We start from the raw sequence: 18,350 nt of genomic DNA on the forward strand, positions 1-18,350 counted from the left end.
ATGTCTTCAGAAATGCATGTGACAATAACGTATGCAAGTATAGCTAGTTTTTCATGGTATAATTCTATGTGATTTTTCTTTGAATGGTTCTAAGTACCGTTTTTTCTTAAACATTTATGTAGAGTATAAATATTACATGTCTTGGATTCTTCAAACACTTGAGAGGGTATGAATTAATTTTTTTTGCTAAATAAGCATATGAAGATGTCTTCTTAGTTCAAAACACTTTATCTTATTTTCATGTTAAGTTATTTTAGAATAAATGTAAATGGTCAAAAAATTATCATAGATACTTGAGTATTCCCATGAATTATATCACACCCACTGAGAAATTATACAAGTTCACTAAAGAATATGAAATTAATCATTTCCTCCTATAAATATTTTCTTTTTATTTATTTTGTGTTTAGAAGTTGCAGTTTTAAGTACTATTAACAGAAAAATACATAACAAAAGCTTCCTAACAAGTGAAAAAAATAATTATAAATGCTGGAAAAATTGGCCTCATTAACATATTTACAAACTTTTACTTAATACATACTCCTTTGGAAATTAATTATATGACATTTATACAAGCATTAACATTTCAAATCACTGAGTAGTGAGCACTTCAGTTCTTTACTGTCTATACCCAAAGCTGAAAGTCATTGGTTTTTGAATGAAGAACTGGCAAGCACAGTCATGTCAATCTGAGATACTGTTGACATATTGTTCTGCTCCTTCGCCTAAAGATGCTTCTGTTGGGGAACTATCTTTATGTTTCTTTTTCTCTTTGCTCTGATCTTCCTGCAGCTTCAGAATTATGTTTCGGATTTCTTCTCTCTTTGTTCTCATTCTTGGGGGAGGAAACCAGTTTGCCAAATTCATAGGTAGTTCAAAATTGAGAATTGGATTCTGTAAATAAAAAATAAGTGCATATTAATTATAATAGATTAGTTTTAGCATTCTAATGTTAAAAATTAAAAAAAAATCAAGAACTCATTCAATATGCATTTAATCATATACTTGTAATATACCAGGCATTGTACTAGGCATTGGAGATAAAACACAAAATTTCTGTCTACATATCTTACAATCTAGATTAGGAGTTGACAAAATCAGTGTGTGAAATTTTGCCTGCTTTGTGAAATTTACATATGTAAAAATATGCAAGAGAATGAGGAAGGAAAGGTCAACAGTGGCAAATGGTACGGGGAGGTCAAGACCAGTTTTGATATAAAGAGAAGGATGGAGCCAGATTTCAGGGATTTGAAAAGTAAGTAATCGATCTGTGGTAATGGAGAGAATGCACATAAATACTTCTCCAGAAATATTAACATGAAAGAGAAAAGGGTTTGGTGAAAGAGGCTTTTGGATTATGGGAGATCTCATAAGATACAAAGAGTCAAAGTAGACAGGTCAAGTTCATCAGTGATGGAAAGAGGAAAATATGCCTGGGATTAGATAAACTACACCTTTTATGCCTTAAAATATCTCCAATTTGTTAGTTTTTGCTCCCTGGAATAATTCTTTAAACAGTGCTCAAGCTTTTGAAAATATTTTTTACTGGTTTCTTTAATATAAAGTCAAATATACTATTTTGTTATTTATTACATCAGATCCAATAAACTGCAACCCACCTCAAAGAAACTTTCTACATACTGCAATACATATACACCACAATCACTGAAGTTGTTTTGCTGGGGTACTTTTGGATTAGAGCCTTTCATAACATCTTTGGAAAAACTTCTTTTGCTTCCTTTCTTAACTTCCCATTCCACTTCTAAATACCTGCAATAATGCATACATAGTAAGAATATATATGTATGTAAACATACATAGTCCCTCATCTCTACTAGAATACAAAACAAAGTACGAGATGTGATTTTGAACTCACTCTCTTAGAATCTTGACAACATTTGATCTCGAAGGGCCTCTCAGTGAATCCATAAGTAGTATGCAAGGTCTGCAGGGTGGAGATGACCAAAAATTGAATACCTCATATAACATTACAAAAGCATGAAAAATAAAAAAGTAATATTTCAACAATAAAATTTAAAAACATTCAAAATTCCCCTCTTATGTTTCTAAATACTCAGAGTATTAATATGTTTTTGTTATATTATACAGAAGTTCCATAATTGGTTCCTAAAAATACTTCAAAGTTTGGTAGAATGTAAAAAAAAATGATGTTAACTTGAACACTCATCCCTCATACAACAAATAAAAAGTAGAAGGAAAGTAGTCCCATTTTTAAATTAAAACTAAATAAAGCCGGCGCCGCGGCTCACTAGGCTAATCTTGCGGCGCCAGCACACGGGGTTCTAGTCCCGGTCAGGGAGCCGGATTCTGTCCCGGCTGCCCCTCTTCCAGGCCAGCTCTCTGCTGTGGCCAGGGAGTGCAGTGGAGGATGGCCCAAGTCCTTGGGCCCTGCACCCCATGGGAGACCAGGAGAAGCACCTGGCTCCTGCCATTGGATCAGCGCGGTGTGCCGGCCGCAGTGTGCCGGCCACGGCAGCCATTGGAGGGTGAACCAACTGTAAAGGAAGACCTTTCTCTCTGTCTCTCTCACTGTCCACTCTGCCTGTCAAAAAAAAAAAAAAATTAAATTAAAAAAAATTAAAAAAAAAAATAAATAAAAACAGGGAATCATCACATATAAGAATCAATTTAGGATGATGCAGGTTTTTTTGGTGAAATTCTACTTTAGAACAATGTTTAACTCAGATTCAAACATTAAGTTTTTTTGTTCTATTTTATTTTTATTTATTTGAAAGAGCTACAGAGAGATGTAGAGACAGAGAGAGAAGTCTTCACTCCCCAGATGGCTGCAATAGCTGAAGTTGTGCTGATCTGAAGCTAGGAGCCAGGAGCTTCCTCCAGGTCTCCCATGTGGGCACAGGGGCCCAAGGTCTTGGGCCATCCTCTAGTGCTTTCCCGGGCCACAGCAGAGAACTGAATTGGAAGAGGAGCAGCCGGGACTAGAATTGGCGCCCATAAGGGATACCGGTGCTTCAGGCCAGGGCTTTAACCCGCTGTGCCACAGCGCCAGCCCCAACTTTAAGATTTTTAAAAAAACTATATTTTTATTTCATAGACAGACATTGTGGGGGGATGTTGAAGGGAGGGGAAGAAGGGAAGTGAGACACAATGATTTTTCCAAATGGCTTGCTCCCCAAATGACTGCAATCTGACACAACAGCTGAAAATGAAGGGGGTGGAAGAGATTGGGAGAACAGGCAAAGCCTGGAACCAGGAACCCAATCCAGGTCTCTCACCCACATTGGTGGCAGAAGTTGGTGCTCAACTACTTGAGAAATCAATCACCTGCTACCTCCCAGAGTGTATATTAGCAGGAAGATGGACTTGAACACTTCATATGGGACATGGGTCTCCCAAGTGGTATCTTGAGCACTGTGCAAATGTATGTCATTCAAAATTTCTTAATGGAGTTTCTACCAACATTTTCCATAAGGTCAAAGGGGATTAAGTCTAGAAATAGGTAATACTTCGGGAATAAGAAGTTCAGAGCTTCTGGAGAGAATTCAAACACATATTGACTCACTCTCACTTGGGATTATCAACCAGAATATTCCCCATGTGATGGCCTTGAGTAGCTATGGAACCAGCATAAACTCCAAACCCATGTTATTACTTTGGTATACAATGTTTCTTGCTCCAAATAAATGATCACTATTGAAAAGTGTGTGCATCTGGGTGTGCATGAGAAAAATGGAAGGGGACAACAGAAAAGATCTCTGGACAGCAAGTCCCAATTTTCCCCATTGTTCCTGGCAACATTTGTGAATTTTGCTTAAGTAACTGCTTAAAAAAAAAAACTATCCAGTTTGCTTCATTCTATGAATATATTTAAATAAAAATTACCAAGCAGTTTGCAAGATAAAACAGTTAATGCTTACTGTTTACAGATAGTAGGCTTTAAATGCCACTGTCCTATTTCTGAATTGCAGTTGTCATCAGCAAGGAATCCATCATCACTGCTGTCATCCTATAAAAGACAGCCTACTATTACTATTCAAAGTACACAACCTCAATAACTAATAATCTAACAAAATAGTACCATGAGGAACAAAAATCTTTATAACACATACATAAAAACACTTTTAGGTGATCACACACTAGAAAATGTGGTATGTTACTCAATTTCAATTATCTAATGTTTCAAGACTGACATTTTTAATGGAAAGAAACTACTAGAGGTATATAAGAAACTGTTACATCTATTTACTCAATCTAGAATATTTAAAGCATAAACATATTATGACCAGTTCTTTTTCTGTCAAATACTACTTCTCTAATTTTAGTTTACTTTTTGCAAGTTTAATTTGTTGGCTTAGACAGCCGTTTCACAATAGAACATGAATAACCATTACTTGTTTACATAATTTTTTTCACAGAAATATTTCAAAAATTTTTGCAAACACCATTCTTCCTTGACAATATATCCAATACCCATATATCCAATTTACTTGAGAGAAGATATTATAAGGGCATTTTGTCTTATTCTGTACATTCTCTTAAAGAGGCTGTTTGTGTTCTTTGAGGAAGCTTCTGGTAACTTTATGAATGGAATAAATTATAGTAAGGATAATAGTGATAATAAAGCACTGTTAAATTAGCTAGTACATAAAACAGGTGACTACTAAAAACAGATTAAGTGCACACTATATACCAAGAATGTAATTCCTATACAAGCTTAGATTCCTTATCTGAAATAATTGGGATCAGAAGTATTTCAGATTTCAGAATGTTTAAATGGACTTTATTAGTTGAGAACTGCTAATCCAAAACATATGCATCACACCGGCACTCAAGAAGTTTCACATTTCAGAGCATTTTCATTTCAGAACAAAAATATCAACCTGGAAATATTGGACAGAAAAACTCAAGCATACATCATAAACCTAGAGATATCACATTTTGTTTAGCAAAAAAAGACAAGTACAATATAAGGGCATTTTCACTAGTAGATAAAACAACCCAGAGTTTGGCTTAACACTTAAAAAAATAAGGTAACAGATTTAAAGAACTGGCAAAAGTATGCTATCAGGTTCATATGTAAGCTCTTCTCTTAAACCTTATAGTTTCCTTTAGCTGAGCTATCAAAATATTTTTTTAAAAAGATGTTATTGAGGCAGAGTTACAGAGAGAGAGAGACAGAGACAAGAGATCTTCCATTTGCTGGTTCACTCTCCAACTGGTTGCAGCAGCCAGAGCTGGGTCCGTCTGAAACCAGGAAACAGGAGCTTCTTCTGGGTCTCCCATAGGGTGCAGGGACCCAAGCATTGAGCCATCTTCTGTCACTTTCCCAGGCACATTAGCAGGGAGCTGGATTGGAAGTGGAGCAGCAGGGTGCCCATATGTGGTGCTGACACCACAGGCAGTGTGCCCATATGTGATACTGACACCAGAGGCAGTGGCTTTACCTGCTACACCATAGCACCGACCCCAATTAAAAGTATACTTTATTCTTGGTATTAATAAAATCCATGAAGCTAATGAGACTAAGGAGATAATGAAATTCACCTGTGTTAACTTTAATTATCTGCTTATGCCAGTTTTCACACATACACACACAATAAATTGGACAGAAGAAAAAAGCCACCAGAAAAATAACATAATTTTGTTGTATGCATGTACTACATAATCAAATATTTCAACATTTGCCTCAGATTAGACCAAAGGAGAATTATGGTTTATTCCACAGTGGCAAAATCATCAAGAAGAGCACTAATATATTTATCTCAGCAACTTCTGACTTGAAAACTGAATTTGTGTTTTGAGATGTGACTCAAATCCAGAAACCATAATGGAGTTTTGGTTGAAAGAACTGCTTATAGAACTTGAAAGAAAAATCTGTAATTAGATAAAACATTAGAAATTTTTCCCCAGCATTAAATTTTACCTGGTTATCTTGATCTTCTGAGAAGTCAATAAGTTCCTCATCAAGCATTTTACCACTTTCAGTTGATTCATCACTGTAATTTAGTCTGATTTTGCTTAAGCCATCTGTATCAATAAGAAATATCATACAATATTTAAAAAGGTCATGCCTAAAACTCATAGGATACAATGCTGAAATTAATGTTAACATTAATGATGTAGTACTTACGGATATAAAATCTGCTTTAGCATGAAATACCACAAATATGAAATAAGGTACTTTAAATAAAAACCAGATAGACATCTCAATTATACAGCTGTACTACTTAGACCTTAAGATTCATTAAATTTGAAATCTAGGTATCAGTTAAATGATTAAATATAGGCATACTTAAAAACACATGTCGAGCCAGCGCTGCGGCTCACTAGGCTAATCCTCTGCTTTGCGGCGCCGGCACACCAGGTTCTAGTCCCTGTCAGGGCGCCGGATTCTGTCCCGGTTGCCCCTCTTCCAGGCCAGCTCTCTGCTGTGGCCAGGGAGTGCAGTGAATTGCACCCCATGGGAGACCAGGATAAGTACCTGGCTCCTGCCATCGGATTAGCGCGGTGCGCCGGCCGTGGCAGCCATTGGAGGGTGAACCAACGGCAAAAAGGAAGACCTTTCTCTCTGTCTCTCTCTCTCACTGTCCACTCTGCCTATCAAAAAAAAAAAAACAAAAAAAAAACCAAAACATGTCTATGTATGTATGTAGGTAAGTAAGCATTTTTGTACTATAGTCTAAAAACATTATTAGATAGATAAGAGGTGGTTGCTTGGCCTAGCAGTTAATCCTACATATGAGTGTCTGGGTTCTGTATCTGGTTCCTGCCTGATTCCAGCTTCTTGCTAATGGAGGAAACAGTGATGGCTTACCGGAGTCCCTGTCGCCTATAACGCAGACCTGGACTGACTTCCTGGTTCCCAGCTTTGGCTGGTCCAGCCTTGGCCACTGTGGGCGTTTGGGGGGTGGAAACCAGTGGATAAGAACATGTTCTCTGAGAGCCTCAGGTGGTCACTGACATCATACATAAGAGCATTAATTGTTAAATTAACAACAGGAGTCACTGTGCACTAACTCCCCATGCAGGAACTTTGTCTTCAGTAAGTTGTATTGAGAGTTAACTGGAAAACCAGTTCTGTGTGTGTGTGTGTAAACTGTTGAAACTTTTATTTAGTACAGAGTTGGTCTTCTGTGTACAAAGTTAATTAAAAATGAATCTTAATGGAGAATGTGACTGTCAAGGGGAGAGGAAGAAGAGGAGAAGAGGTGAGAGGGCAGATATGGTGGGAAGAATAACTATATTCCTAAAGTTGTACTTATGAAATTTGTATTCTTTAAAGGAAAGCTTGGAGGGGCTTTTTTTTTTTTTAAGATTTATATATTTATTTGAAAGTCAGAGTTACACAGAAAGAGAAGGAGAGGCAGAGTGAGAGAGAGGTCTTCCATCTGCTGGTTCACTCCCCAATTGACCGCAATGGCTGGAGCTGTGCCAATCCAAAGGCAGGAGCTTCTAGCGGGTCTGCCACCTGGGTACAGGGGCCCAAAGACTTAGGCATTCTTCTACTGCTTTCCCAGGCCAAAAAAGAGAGCTGGATCGGAAGTGAAGCAGCCAGGACTCAAACCAACGCCCATTTGGGATGCCAACATTGCAGGCAGTGGTTTTACCTGCTATTATGCCACAGCGCTGGCCCCCGAAATTTGTATTCCTTAAAAAATAAATAAAAAAAAAAGCAAAGCAAAAAAAAGAACATGTTCTCTCTGTTACTATCTCATTTTCTCTCCCTCTAAGTAAATAGTAAATTAGATAGATATGCTTGGTTTTGGACAATAAAAATATAAAAATGAAAACAATCATCATGTAAATGTAGGTCCGGGCAGTAAAAGAAAGTAAATGATTCATAGGAAAAAGTGAAGTGGATACTTTTAAAAGTCTGTGCCAAGAATCCAAATTCTTAGAAATCATTTCTTTTCCTGAGAGAAGCTCACTTCATAAAATGTTCAAAGAAACTAAGATTTATACAAAAGTAGTGAAAACGGAGACAAGCACTTTTAAAAAATTTTTTAAAAATTTATTTATTTGAGTGGCATATATTCTCTCTCTAACTCCATCTTCTGATTTACTTCCCGAATGCTAGCACTGGCCAAAGCTGAAGCTGGGAGTTGGGAACTCAATCCAGATCTGCAACATGACTAGCAGGGAAACCAATGAAACCAATGACTTGAGCCACCACTCATATGGTCTGCATTACAGGAAGCTGGAGTCAGGAACCACAGCTGGATATTCAACCCAGGCACTCTAGGGTACACAGGTATGGTTTTTTTTTATTTTTTTATTTTATTTTATTTTTTTTTTTGACAGGCAGAGTGGACAGTGAGAGAGAGAGACAGAGAGAAAGGTCTTCCTTTTGCCGTTGGTTCACTCTCCAATGGCCGCTGCGGCCGGCGCACCGCACTGATCCGATGGCAGGAGCCAGGTGCTTTTTCCTGGTCTCCCATGGGGTGCAGGGCCCAAGTACTTGGGCCATCCTCCACTGCACTCCCTGGCCACAGCAGAGAGCTGGCCTGGAAGAGGGGCAACCACAGGTATGGTTTTTAAAAAAAAATTTTTTTTGACAGAGTTATAGACAGTGAGAGAGAGAGACAGAGAGAAAGGCCCTCCCTCCCCATTGGTTCACCCCCTACGAAATGGCCACTATAGCAGGAACTGCGCTGATCCAAAGCCAGGAGCCAGGTGCCTCCTCCTGGTCTCCCATGAGGGTGCAGGGGCCCAAGCACCCAGGCCACTCTCCACTGCCTTCCCAGGCCACAGCAGAGAGCTGGACCAGAAGAGGAGCAGCTGGGACTAGAACTGGCGCCCACATGGCATACCAGCTTCACAGGCGGAGGATTAACCAAGTGAGCCATGGCCCTAGCCCCCCCCCCCCCCCACAGGTGTTTTAGCACTAGGCCAAAGGCCCACCTGTGAGATAGGGATTTTAATACCAATTAATCAGATCACACAACAGAACATTCCAAAATTTTACACTGCCTCATCTTTAGGCATGTTAGTATAAAATTTATTTTGGTATAAGTTATAAAAAAGGGGTTAAGAATATTAATGTAAACAAGATGGTATGGAAAAGAAGCAAAATAAAATGCACACCTAAAAAGATATATTAATCTCAATGCTGTGATCAGAAACATACTCTTTAAAATAACTAATAGGAACTGGTATTGAGGCATAGCAGGTAAAGACACTGCCTGCGACACCAGCATCCCATATTGCGGCAGGCTTGTATTCTAGCTGCTCCACTTCCAATCCAGCTCTCTACTAATGACCTGGGAAAAGCAGCAGCATTTGGCCAATAAGTGGAAGCTCGCTCTCTTTCAAATAAATAAATTAATTTAAAAATCCAATAAAGCACCAGGCTAAATCTTTGTTATAACAGAGAGCAGGATCGGAAGTGGAGCAGCCAGGACTAGAACTGGCACCCATATGCAATGCTGGCACTGCACACAGCAACTTTACCCACTATACCACAGCACTGGCCTCAAGAATAATGTTTTACTTTACCCTTTTAGAAAATTTGCTTGGGGCCAGGAGAAGATGGCCCAAGTCCTTGGCGCTCCTGCACCTGCATTGGAGACCTGGAAGACGCTCCTGGCTCCAGACTTCAGATCGGTGCAGCTCTGGCCATCACAGCCTCGTAGGGAGTAAATCAGAGGATGGAAGACCTCTCTCTCTCTCTCTCTCTCTCTCTCTCTCTCTCTCTCCCTCCCTCCCTCCCTCCCTCCCTCCCTCCCTCTGCCTCTTTGTAACTCTTTCAAGTAAATAAATAAATCTTTTTAAAAAATTTGTTTTAATGAAAAACACCTATTAAATAAAATGTGTCTAAACCACAGAAATTGTGGTCATATGACATCTACCTTACAAACTAAACTACGCGTTCACTTTAAAACCAATAGAATAATAATCTAAATAATATAGTCAATTCCCTCCACTATCTCACACAATAAACAAATGAATAAACCGAGGTGGTAACTTAATCAGCTGGTCTCTCAATCAGTGTCAGTTCTTGAGAACTCATGTAGTGGGACAATGTGAAGACATTGAGTGTATTCTTGGAGTTTAATCATTACTGAAAATGCAAAGACCCATTTTAGAGCACCATTTTTCCAGCTGTGGGGCACTATTAGCAGTGGATTATAGGAGCATTAAAACAAACAAAAAATACAGTGTTACCACACACATGATACTTTTTTTGTGAAACATTTGTTTCAGAGCTCCTGAATTTTAAGAAAGATAGAGTTCATGTGGTAAAACACTAAAAATAAAAAATGCAATACCTGTAATAAAGAGATGTATAAACAGGATAAAGACACTAAAAAAGTAAACTATAGAACATAAATTATTCTTTATGTTGCTCTCCATTAAGATTTTTGAGGCTGTTTACTCAAATTTAATTGATTATTACTTAGCTCAAACACCAATTTGTAGGAGAAGGCAGTAAGACTCTGGAGCATGTGCACACGAAGCCCTAGGCTTTGTCATTTTGCTTTAAATTATGCATTATCCTTTACTTTTTATGTGAATTAACTGGCCAATGGGGACTTAATTTTTTTTTTTAATTTGACAGATAGAGTTATAGACTGTGAGAGAGACAGACAGAAAGGTCCTCTCTCTGCTGGTTCACGCCCCAAACGGCCACCACGGCCGGTGCAGCGCCGATCCGAAGCCAGGAGCCAGGTGCCTCCTCCTGGTCTCCCATGCAGGTGCACGGGCCCAAGCACTCCGGCCATCCTCCACTGCCCTCCCAGGCCACAGCAGAGGGCTGACCTGGAAGAGGAGCAACCAGGACTAGAACCGGCGCCCATATGGGACGCTGGCGCTGCAGGCGGAGGATTAGCCAAATGAGCCATGACGCTGGCACCCAGGGACTTAATTTTAAGAACTCTGTTGAAATATAATTCAGATATACAATTCACCCATTTAAAAAGTGTACAATTAAATGGCTTTCAGTACAGTTGGCCCTGTGTTTCCAGGGGTTCCACACCCATAAATTCTATATACATGGACAGATTCATGCAGATTGAAAACTATTGGGAAAAAAAGTGTGTCTTTTCTAAACTCATACAAACCTTTTTCCTTGTCATTATTCTCTAAATAACACAGTATAACAACTATTTCCACAGCATTTATGTCACATTAGGTATTTAAAGTAATCTAGAGATAATTCAAAGTATATGAGAGGATGACAAAAATGTATGCAATACCATCTCATTTTATACAAGAGACTATGGATTTTGGTATCTCAAGGGGGATCTGAAATCAATTTCCCATGGATACTAAGAGCTAACAGTATATTCACATTTGTGTAACCATCATCAATTTCAAAACCTTTAATTATCTCATGAAGAAACACAGTACTCTTCTGCTACCACCTTCCATTCCTGATGTTTCCATGCCTCGTTCTCTTGCCCTTAGGTTCATAAAAATGATGTTTTTCTCAAGTATTACATGCTAAAACTGGTTATCTAATTTGCCTTCTTTCATTCAAGTTCCTTCTTAATGAAACAGATTGGAAAATGAGCTAGAAAAGGAAGAACTTATCTGCTTAGTTTTTGATGAACTATTTTTCTGTATCTGCTAAACTGTTCCTCTCTACCTCTTAAGAGGGGCCTTCAAACAATTCATGGGAAGTGTGTATTATGAAAAAATTACACATGGACTTCAAATTTTTGTACTACATAATTATCTTTTAATTTCATTTTCCTATGAACTTTTAGAAATAACTTTGTATATCTCTCAAAGGGCAAAAAGAGGACAACTTCTAGAATAAGATCAGATTTATGTAGCATAGCACATCAGACAAATAAAAATAATACAAGAGGAGCTAGTATCGTGTTGCAGTGGGTTAAACTGCTACGTGAGATGTCGGCATCACATATGAGCCCCAATTTGAGTTCCAGCTGCTCCACTTTTAATCATGCTCCCTACTAATGTGCCTGGGTAAGCAATGGAAGATAGCCCAAGAACTTGGGCCTCTGCCAGCCACACTGGAGACCTGGGTAGAGTTCCAGGATCCTGGTTTTGGCCTAGACCAGCCCCAGCCATTGCACCTATTTGGTAACTGAACCAGTGGCTGGAACATCTCTCCCTTAGTCTTTCCATCTCTCTCGTTAACTCTTTTAAATAAATGAATAAATATTTAAAAGAAATAATATTACAAAAAGTAAACAAGTACTAACAGTATATTCATCATTCACAATTTTTGACATATTTCTGAATTTATGTAATTTCTTTTATGTCTCAAAGCAACATTTTTATCCAAAGAAAATGAAGATAGGAAATTATATAACTGACATGGTATCAAATTTAAGAATTTCAACAGAAACTTTAGATTTTCTTTCAGGTATTACAAACATGAAAAAGACTCAAGAAACAAAATTTCTCAGGGCCGGCATCCCATATGGGTGCCGGTTCGAGACCCGGCTGCTCCACTTCTGATCCAGATCTCTGCTCTGGCCCTGGAAAGCAGTAGAAGATGGCCAAAGTCCTTGGCCCGCTGCACCCACATGGGAGACCTGGAAGAAGCTCCTGGCTCCTGGCTTTGGATTGGCACAGCTCTGGCCGTTGTGGCCATCTGGGGAGTGAACCATTGGATGGAAGACCTTTCTCTCTCTCTCTCTCTGCCTCTCCTCTCTCTGTAACTCTGACTTTCAAATTAAATAAATCTTAAAAAAAAAAAAAAAACAAAATTTCTTAGAGCTGAAGAAAAATATAAAAGCAGATATTAGACTAGTGCCGCAATTCTCAGTGAAAATAATGAAAGAGAGTGAAGAACGAGAAACAAACTTTAATTGGAAATCTTAATATTCTGGAAACTAAAATATTTATTTAGAAGCCTCTGGCCAGCTGACCTCAGCTTACTGGTCTGCAAATTGAGAAAAATGAACTAATTTTGCCTTATAGATCAAAGACTCTGCAACTGTAATTTATGGTGAACACAATAAATTTCCTATGAAATAAAAGTAAATCCAAATTCCTATAAATGGAAAAATGTAAACCTTATAAAGGTTGAATATCTTGTATACAAAGTGGTTGTGGCCAGAAATGCTTTAGATTTTGGAGTTTTGGAATTTGGGGATGATTGCATATGCCAATAACTTACCTTGGAGACAGGACCAAGTCTAAACATGAAATTCATTAAAGTTTCAAATATAGCTTATATACACAGCCTGAAGGTAATTTCATACATTTTTTTAATGTACCTGTGTTCTGATCTGAGGTCAGGTGTGTAATTTTTCACTCGTGGCATCATGTTAGTGTCAAAATTGAACTTGCCTATTTTGGAGCATTTCAGATTTCAGATTAGGGATGTTCAATCTGTACTACAATTTCTTTTTTTTTTTTTTTTTTTGTCTTTCTTTTTTAAAAGATTTATTTACTTATTTGAAAGTCAGAGTTACAGAGAGAGAGAGAGAGAGAACTTTAATCCACTGGTTCACTTCCCAGATGTCCACAATGGCCAGGACTAGGTCTCCACGTGGGTGGTAGGGACCCAAACACATGGGCCATCTTCTGCTGCTTTTCTCGGGACATTAGCAGGGAGCTGGCCCAGAGATGGAGCAGCTGGAACCTAAACCAGTGCCCATACAGGATGCTGGAGTCGCAGGTGACAGCTTAACCTGCTATACCATGCTGGCCCTTTTAGGACAATTTCAAAAACTGTAATTCTAAAAAGGAGAGGAGAGGAGACTGACTGCAAAGGGAACAAAAGGAGACTTTTATGGAGTGATGAAAAGGTTCTAAATTTTGGCTGTGGTAATGATTACATGATTGCTATATGTATTTATCAAAGTAGTGTTACTGTGAGGAAATTTTACCTCAATAATCCCAATTTCAAAAACAACTGTTTAATATTTCAGATAGGATTAAAACCTTATTCTTTCATTCTTTCAAAATATTTAGATACATACCTGGATGGTGTATAGAACTTAAACTTTCATTCTGTAGGCAATTCTCATTTTTAGACCTATCAACAACTTTCTGGCATGCTGGTTCTCCTTTATTTGATTCTTCATTTTCACTCGCAGTATGATTAATTTTTTTCACACTACATTTCACATTGCATATATTTCTCCGAAAACAAGGGTCACTTTCTTCCTGCCCCACACTTGAATCAGTTACAGCTATGCCATGCTTTTTGTTTAGCATCTTTTTAATTACAGGCTTGGCTGAAGAGTTTTGTGAACTGTCCATTTCATTGGCTGAAGGAGAAGAAATACAACTGTCCTCTACAGCTGAACATTTTTGTATGCCTGCATTTTCATGGTAATGAGGATTAGGTTCATACTTTGGTTTTTCCAAACCAGGAAAACAAACAACAGCCAAAAACCAGTGTGCACTGTAAAAAACAAACAAAACTACTAAATATATTAGAAAAGTTGATATTTGGCGATATCAATTGAAATGTTTTATTTTAAAGCTTCTGTAAACAAATCTATTAAGAATGAGCAACCTACTTTTTAGATATGATAATGAAATCATCAACAGAATACAGTATCTATTCAAAATTAACACAATTTTGTTAGAATTATGTAGCCTGCATCACTTTTGTAAACAATACTTGGAAACTTTTTTCTTTTGGAATAAAAATTTCCTTTTTTAGGCAATTATGTCACTTCATAGTACCATTCCTTCTTGTGTTCCTTTGCTTTCTTTTTGTAAAAGGACAGAAATTTAGCCTCAAGATTAAAATGTCTTCAGAAATCTAATTAGTATTACTCTCAATTTTAGAAAAATAATTTTAAAAATATTTAACTGATGCCTGAAAGATATACATATTTATGGGGTACCATGTCACATTTTGATACCTGTACACATGTTGTAATAGCCAATCAGGGTAAACATATCTATCTCTCCGAATTTAACATTTCTTTGCATGAAAACATGAAAATTTTTTAATATTTTTAAAGAGAAATATAGATTTTCATTATTAAAAATAGTCATCTTAGTGTATGCTAAACTGATTTTCTGTATATAAAGAGAATCGAAAATGAATCATGATGTGAATGGAAGGGGAGAGGGAGTAGGAAAGGGGAGGGTTGTGGGTAGGAGGGACATTATGGGGGGGAAGCCATTGTAATCCATAAGCTGTACTTTGGAAATTCATTAAATCAAGGTTAAAAAAAAAGTCATCCTATTGTACAACAAAATACTAGAACTTTCTTAGTCCTACTTGTATCTTATTAGCCATTAATTTACCATCCCTCTGTTTTTGATTATTAGTAAGGGTAGGAAAACCTCAATGTTAATATAATATAGTTGAAGTCAGGTAACACAGTTACTAACAGTAACAGGTAAGAAGTTGGACATTCTCGGCTATTTATTAACATACCAAATTATTTTGAGGACCTATTATCTGATAAACACAGTGTTATATGCTGAACACAATGAACAGGCTATTGATGTCAGTGAACTTATTAGTTAAACACAATGATATTGGTCACATGGTATAGTATTCAATAAATGTTTGCTGAATTAAAAAATGAGTATCTCAATATGGATAATCTACATTCTCATTTCTGCAAAATAATAGATTACCCCAGGTTAGTATTAAGAAACAGCACTAGGCAGCACTGAGTAGAAAGGTCATAAAGGCTGGTTTCATTTTCAATACTGTAAAGGACAGACGATGAAGGCTCTTCTCTCCTGTTCTTAATTATTAATTTTCAGTATCCTCTGCTTCGGTTAGGTCAGTCTAGGGTAGTAGGAAAAGCTGAGATCCTCTTCTCATCAATTCTCGATAAAGTGACTCTAAGTCATTCAGGAATGTTAAAATGCTTTTAAAACTGTTAAATATGGTATAATACTGTGATTCTTAACCTATAGTGAGCTGTGTAACCTTAGTTTCTAATACTTTTTAACATTTCTTAGCTATTCCAAATATAGATTAAGCTACATATTTTTGGTTGTCTCACCTAAAAATTAGGAATTTTTTTTCCTCCGACTGAAAGAGAAAAGCTGAATCAGATGGTCACTTCCAATCTCTAAGAGCCAAGGTTTTCCTTTTATGATCCCTTTAATACCATTAACCTAAATCACCAGTGGAGGAAGAGTCTTAAAATAGGCAATTTCACTTAATATAGATTAGGTCCATATATATACCCACTGGTAATTACTGTGACAACTTATAACAAATGGTTTCTAAACTCAAGTTTAAAGAAAATCAGCACTATCAGCAAAGTAACAAATACAATGGGTAACAAATATATGGCAGCCCATCTAATTACATTAGTGTGTAATACGTGGAGGCTATTTCTTCACATCCCAATAGTGTAGCTGTCTTATAGAATCTTTTCCTGGCCCTATATCTTTGCTCATTCTCTACCTCTCACCAAGATGATCAGAAGCATTGTCTCTTCACGGATACAGAGAGAGATCTCAAAGACATGAGTCTCTGTCCCTATGTACTGTGAATCTCAAATTATATTTCTATTTAAATTTAAAAATTCATTTCTGACAGATTACTTGGGTACTCTGAAAGCATGTTAAAATAGACAAAATAAGTCCATTTCATAAATTGTCTAAGCAAAGGAAAATATTAGGTCATGGTGAAACACACAAAATACCAAACAGGCCCTCTTCTGCTATATGAGTGAATATTACTTGTTTATCTACCATAGATCCTCCTTTAAACCACCAAATCCAAGCTCAATTTCTGTTACAGGTCTTTTAAACACCTTTGTACTGAGAGGCCCTGAGTTGTCCAAGATGTACGTTCTCCCCAGTGCAAGTAATAAACTGAAGCTGTCCAGCTACAGGTATATTTATGGTGGTCTTTGACTGGAGGACATAGCAAAATTAAAAAAAAAAAAAAATGAAATAAGTTTTCCAATTGTTACTGTATACAATTATATTATTTAAGTATCTCCATTTACTTGGAAAACTGTTTGACATAATCAGCATGATTTTCAATTTGAGCAAATGGAAGAAATCCTACAATCTTTCCTCCTGTCAGGTTAAAAGCAAATGTAGTTTTAAACTAAAGAATCAACTTTTATGAGAGCTCATCAACCTATTTTACAAGGTAATCCTTTCTGTGGAATATCTGTTAGATCACAAGAACCACTGCTTTTATTAACCTAAACTTACTCTGCATTGACTAATAAAATGAAATTAGAAAGGTACCTCGTTCAATATTTGCAAAATTTATTCTTACGTGACACACTGGGAAACTGCAATAAATTTCTTTAAAATAGGCATATTCAATATACATCTAACAAACTTCAGAAAGAACCTTTAAAATGAATTCTTCACCTCATAAATACATTAAAAAAACTGCCACATTTACCAGAAGAAAACTCATACTCACGCTTCATTAAGGGGTACAAAAATAAAATCCTTCTCAAAAATATCTACATGCCGCGTCCATGTTTTTACTCGCCCATGTCGTTTCTGCTGTATTCTGTAAGAAAGATATACATTATAAGCTCTGAAACATCTCTAGTGCTTCAGCTTACATACATTGACTTATAAACTATTAAGGCTCAGATATACGGCTCAAGCAGTTGTATAAGACGGTTTAACAATTTAAGAAAGAAACAGGGCCGGTGCCACAGCTCACTAGGCTAATCCTCCGCCTGTGATGCTGGCACCCAGGTTCTAGTCCCAGTCAGGGTGCCAGATTCTGTCCCGGTTGCACCTCTTCCAGTCCAGCTCTCTGCTGTGACCCGGGAGGGCAGTGGAGGATGGCCCAAGTGCTTGGGCCCTGCACCCCCATGGGAGACCAGGAGGAAGCAACTGGCTCTTGGCTTCGGATCAGCGCAGCGCGCCAGCCGCAGCAGCCATTTGGGGGGTGAACCAACGGAAAGGAAGACCTTTCTCTTTGTCTCTCTCTGTCTAACTCTGCCTGTCAAAAAAAAAAAAAAAAAAAAAAAAAAAAAAGAAAAGAAAAGAAAAGAAAAGAAAAGAAAAGAAAAGAAAAGAAAAGAAAAGAAAAGAAAACAGTAGGAGCCAGTGCTATGGCACAGCAGGTAAAGCCTCTGCCTGCAGTGCTGGCATCCCATATGGTTGCTGATTTGAAACCTGGCTGCTCCACTTCCAATCCAGCTCTTTGCTATAGCCTGGGAAAGCAATAGAAGATAATTCAAGATCTTGGGCGCCTGTACCCGTGTGGGAGACCTGGAAGAAGCTCCTGATTGGCCCAGCTCCAGCAATTTGGGGAGTGAACCAGTGGATGGAAGATCTCTCTCTCTCTCTCTCTCTCTGCCTCTCTGTAACTCTGCCCTTCAAATAAACAAATCAATCTTAAAAAAAAAAAAAAAAAAAAAAAAAAAAAAAACCAAAAAAAAAAAAACCCAAAAAAAAACAGCATCTGAGATGGAATAAACTAGGAAAGTATGCAACTGTCCATCATTTAATCCGGGGGGAAACAGATTACT

General features: G+C 37.6%; 1 protein-coding gene across 11 annotated transcripts in view; it reads right to left on the reverse strand.

Moving 5' to 3' along the window:
* Positions 1 to 367: 367 nt before the first annotated feature.
* SENP6 (SUMO specific peptidase 6) overlaps positions 368 to 18,350 on the reverse strand; it is a 140,046-nt gene continuing 122,063 nt past the window's right edge. For 10 of the 11 annotated variants that reach the window (XM_070073879.1, XM_070073877.1, XM_070073878.1 and 7 more), the window contains 7 exons: positions 17,282 to 17,374; positions 13,884 to 14,311; positions 5,906 to 6,009; positions 3,900 to 3,988; positions 1,877 to 1,945; positions 1,620 to 1,770; positions 368 to 894 (listed from right to left, as the gene is read on the reverse strand). In XM_070073879.1, coding sequence (XP_069929980.1) covers positions 685 to 894; positions 1,620 to 1,770; positions 1,877 to 1,945; positions 3,900 to 3,988; positions 5,906 to 6,009; positions 13,884 to 14,311; positions 17,282 to 17,374 — 1,144 coding nt within the window. In that variant the 3' untranslated portion in view covers positions 368 to 684. The remainder of the gene's footprint in view (positions 895 to 1,619; positions 1,771 to 1,876; positions 1,946 to 3,899; positions 3,989 to 5,905; positions 6,010 to 13,883; positions 14,312 to 17,281; positions 17,375 to 18,350) is intronic. The other variant, XM_070073875.1, reaches the window with a different exon arrangement.

Source organism: Oryctolagus cuniculus, chromosome 5 (genome assembly GCF_964237555.1).
Source record: "Oryctolagus cuniculus chromosome 5, mOryCun1.1, whole genome shotgun sequence".
Taxonomy (NCBI): domain Eukaryota; kingdom Metazoa; phylum Chordata; class Mammalia; order Lagomorpha; family Leporidae; genus Oryctolagus; species Oryctolagus cuniculus.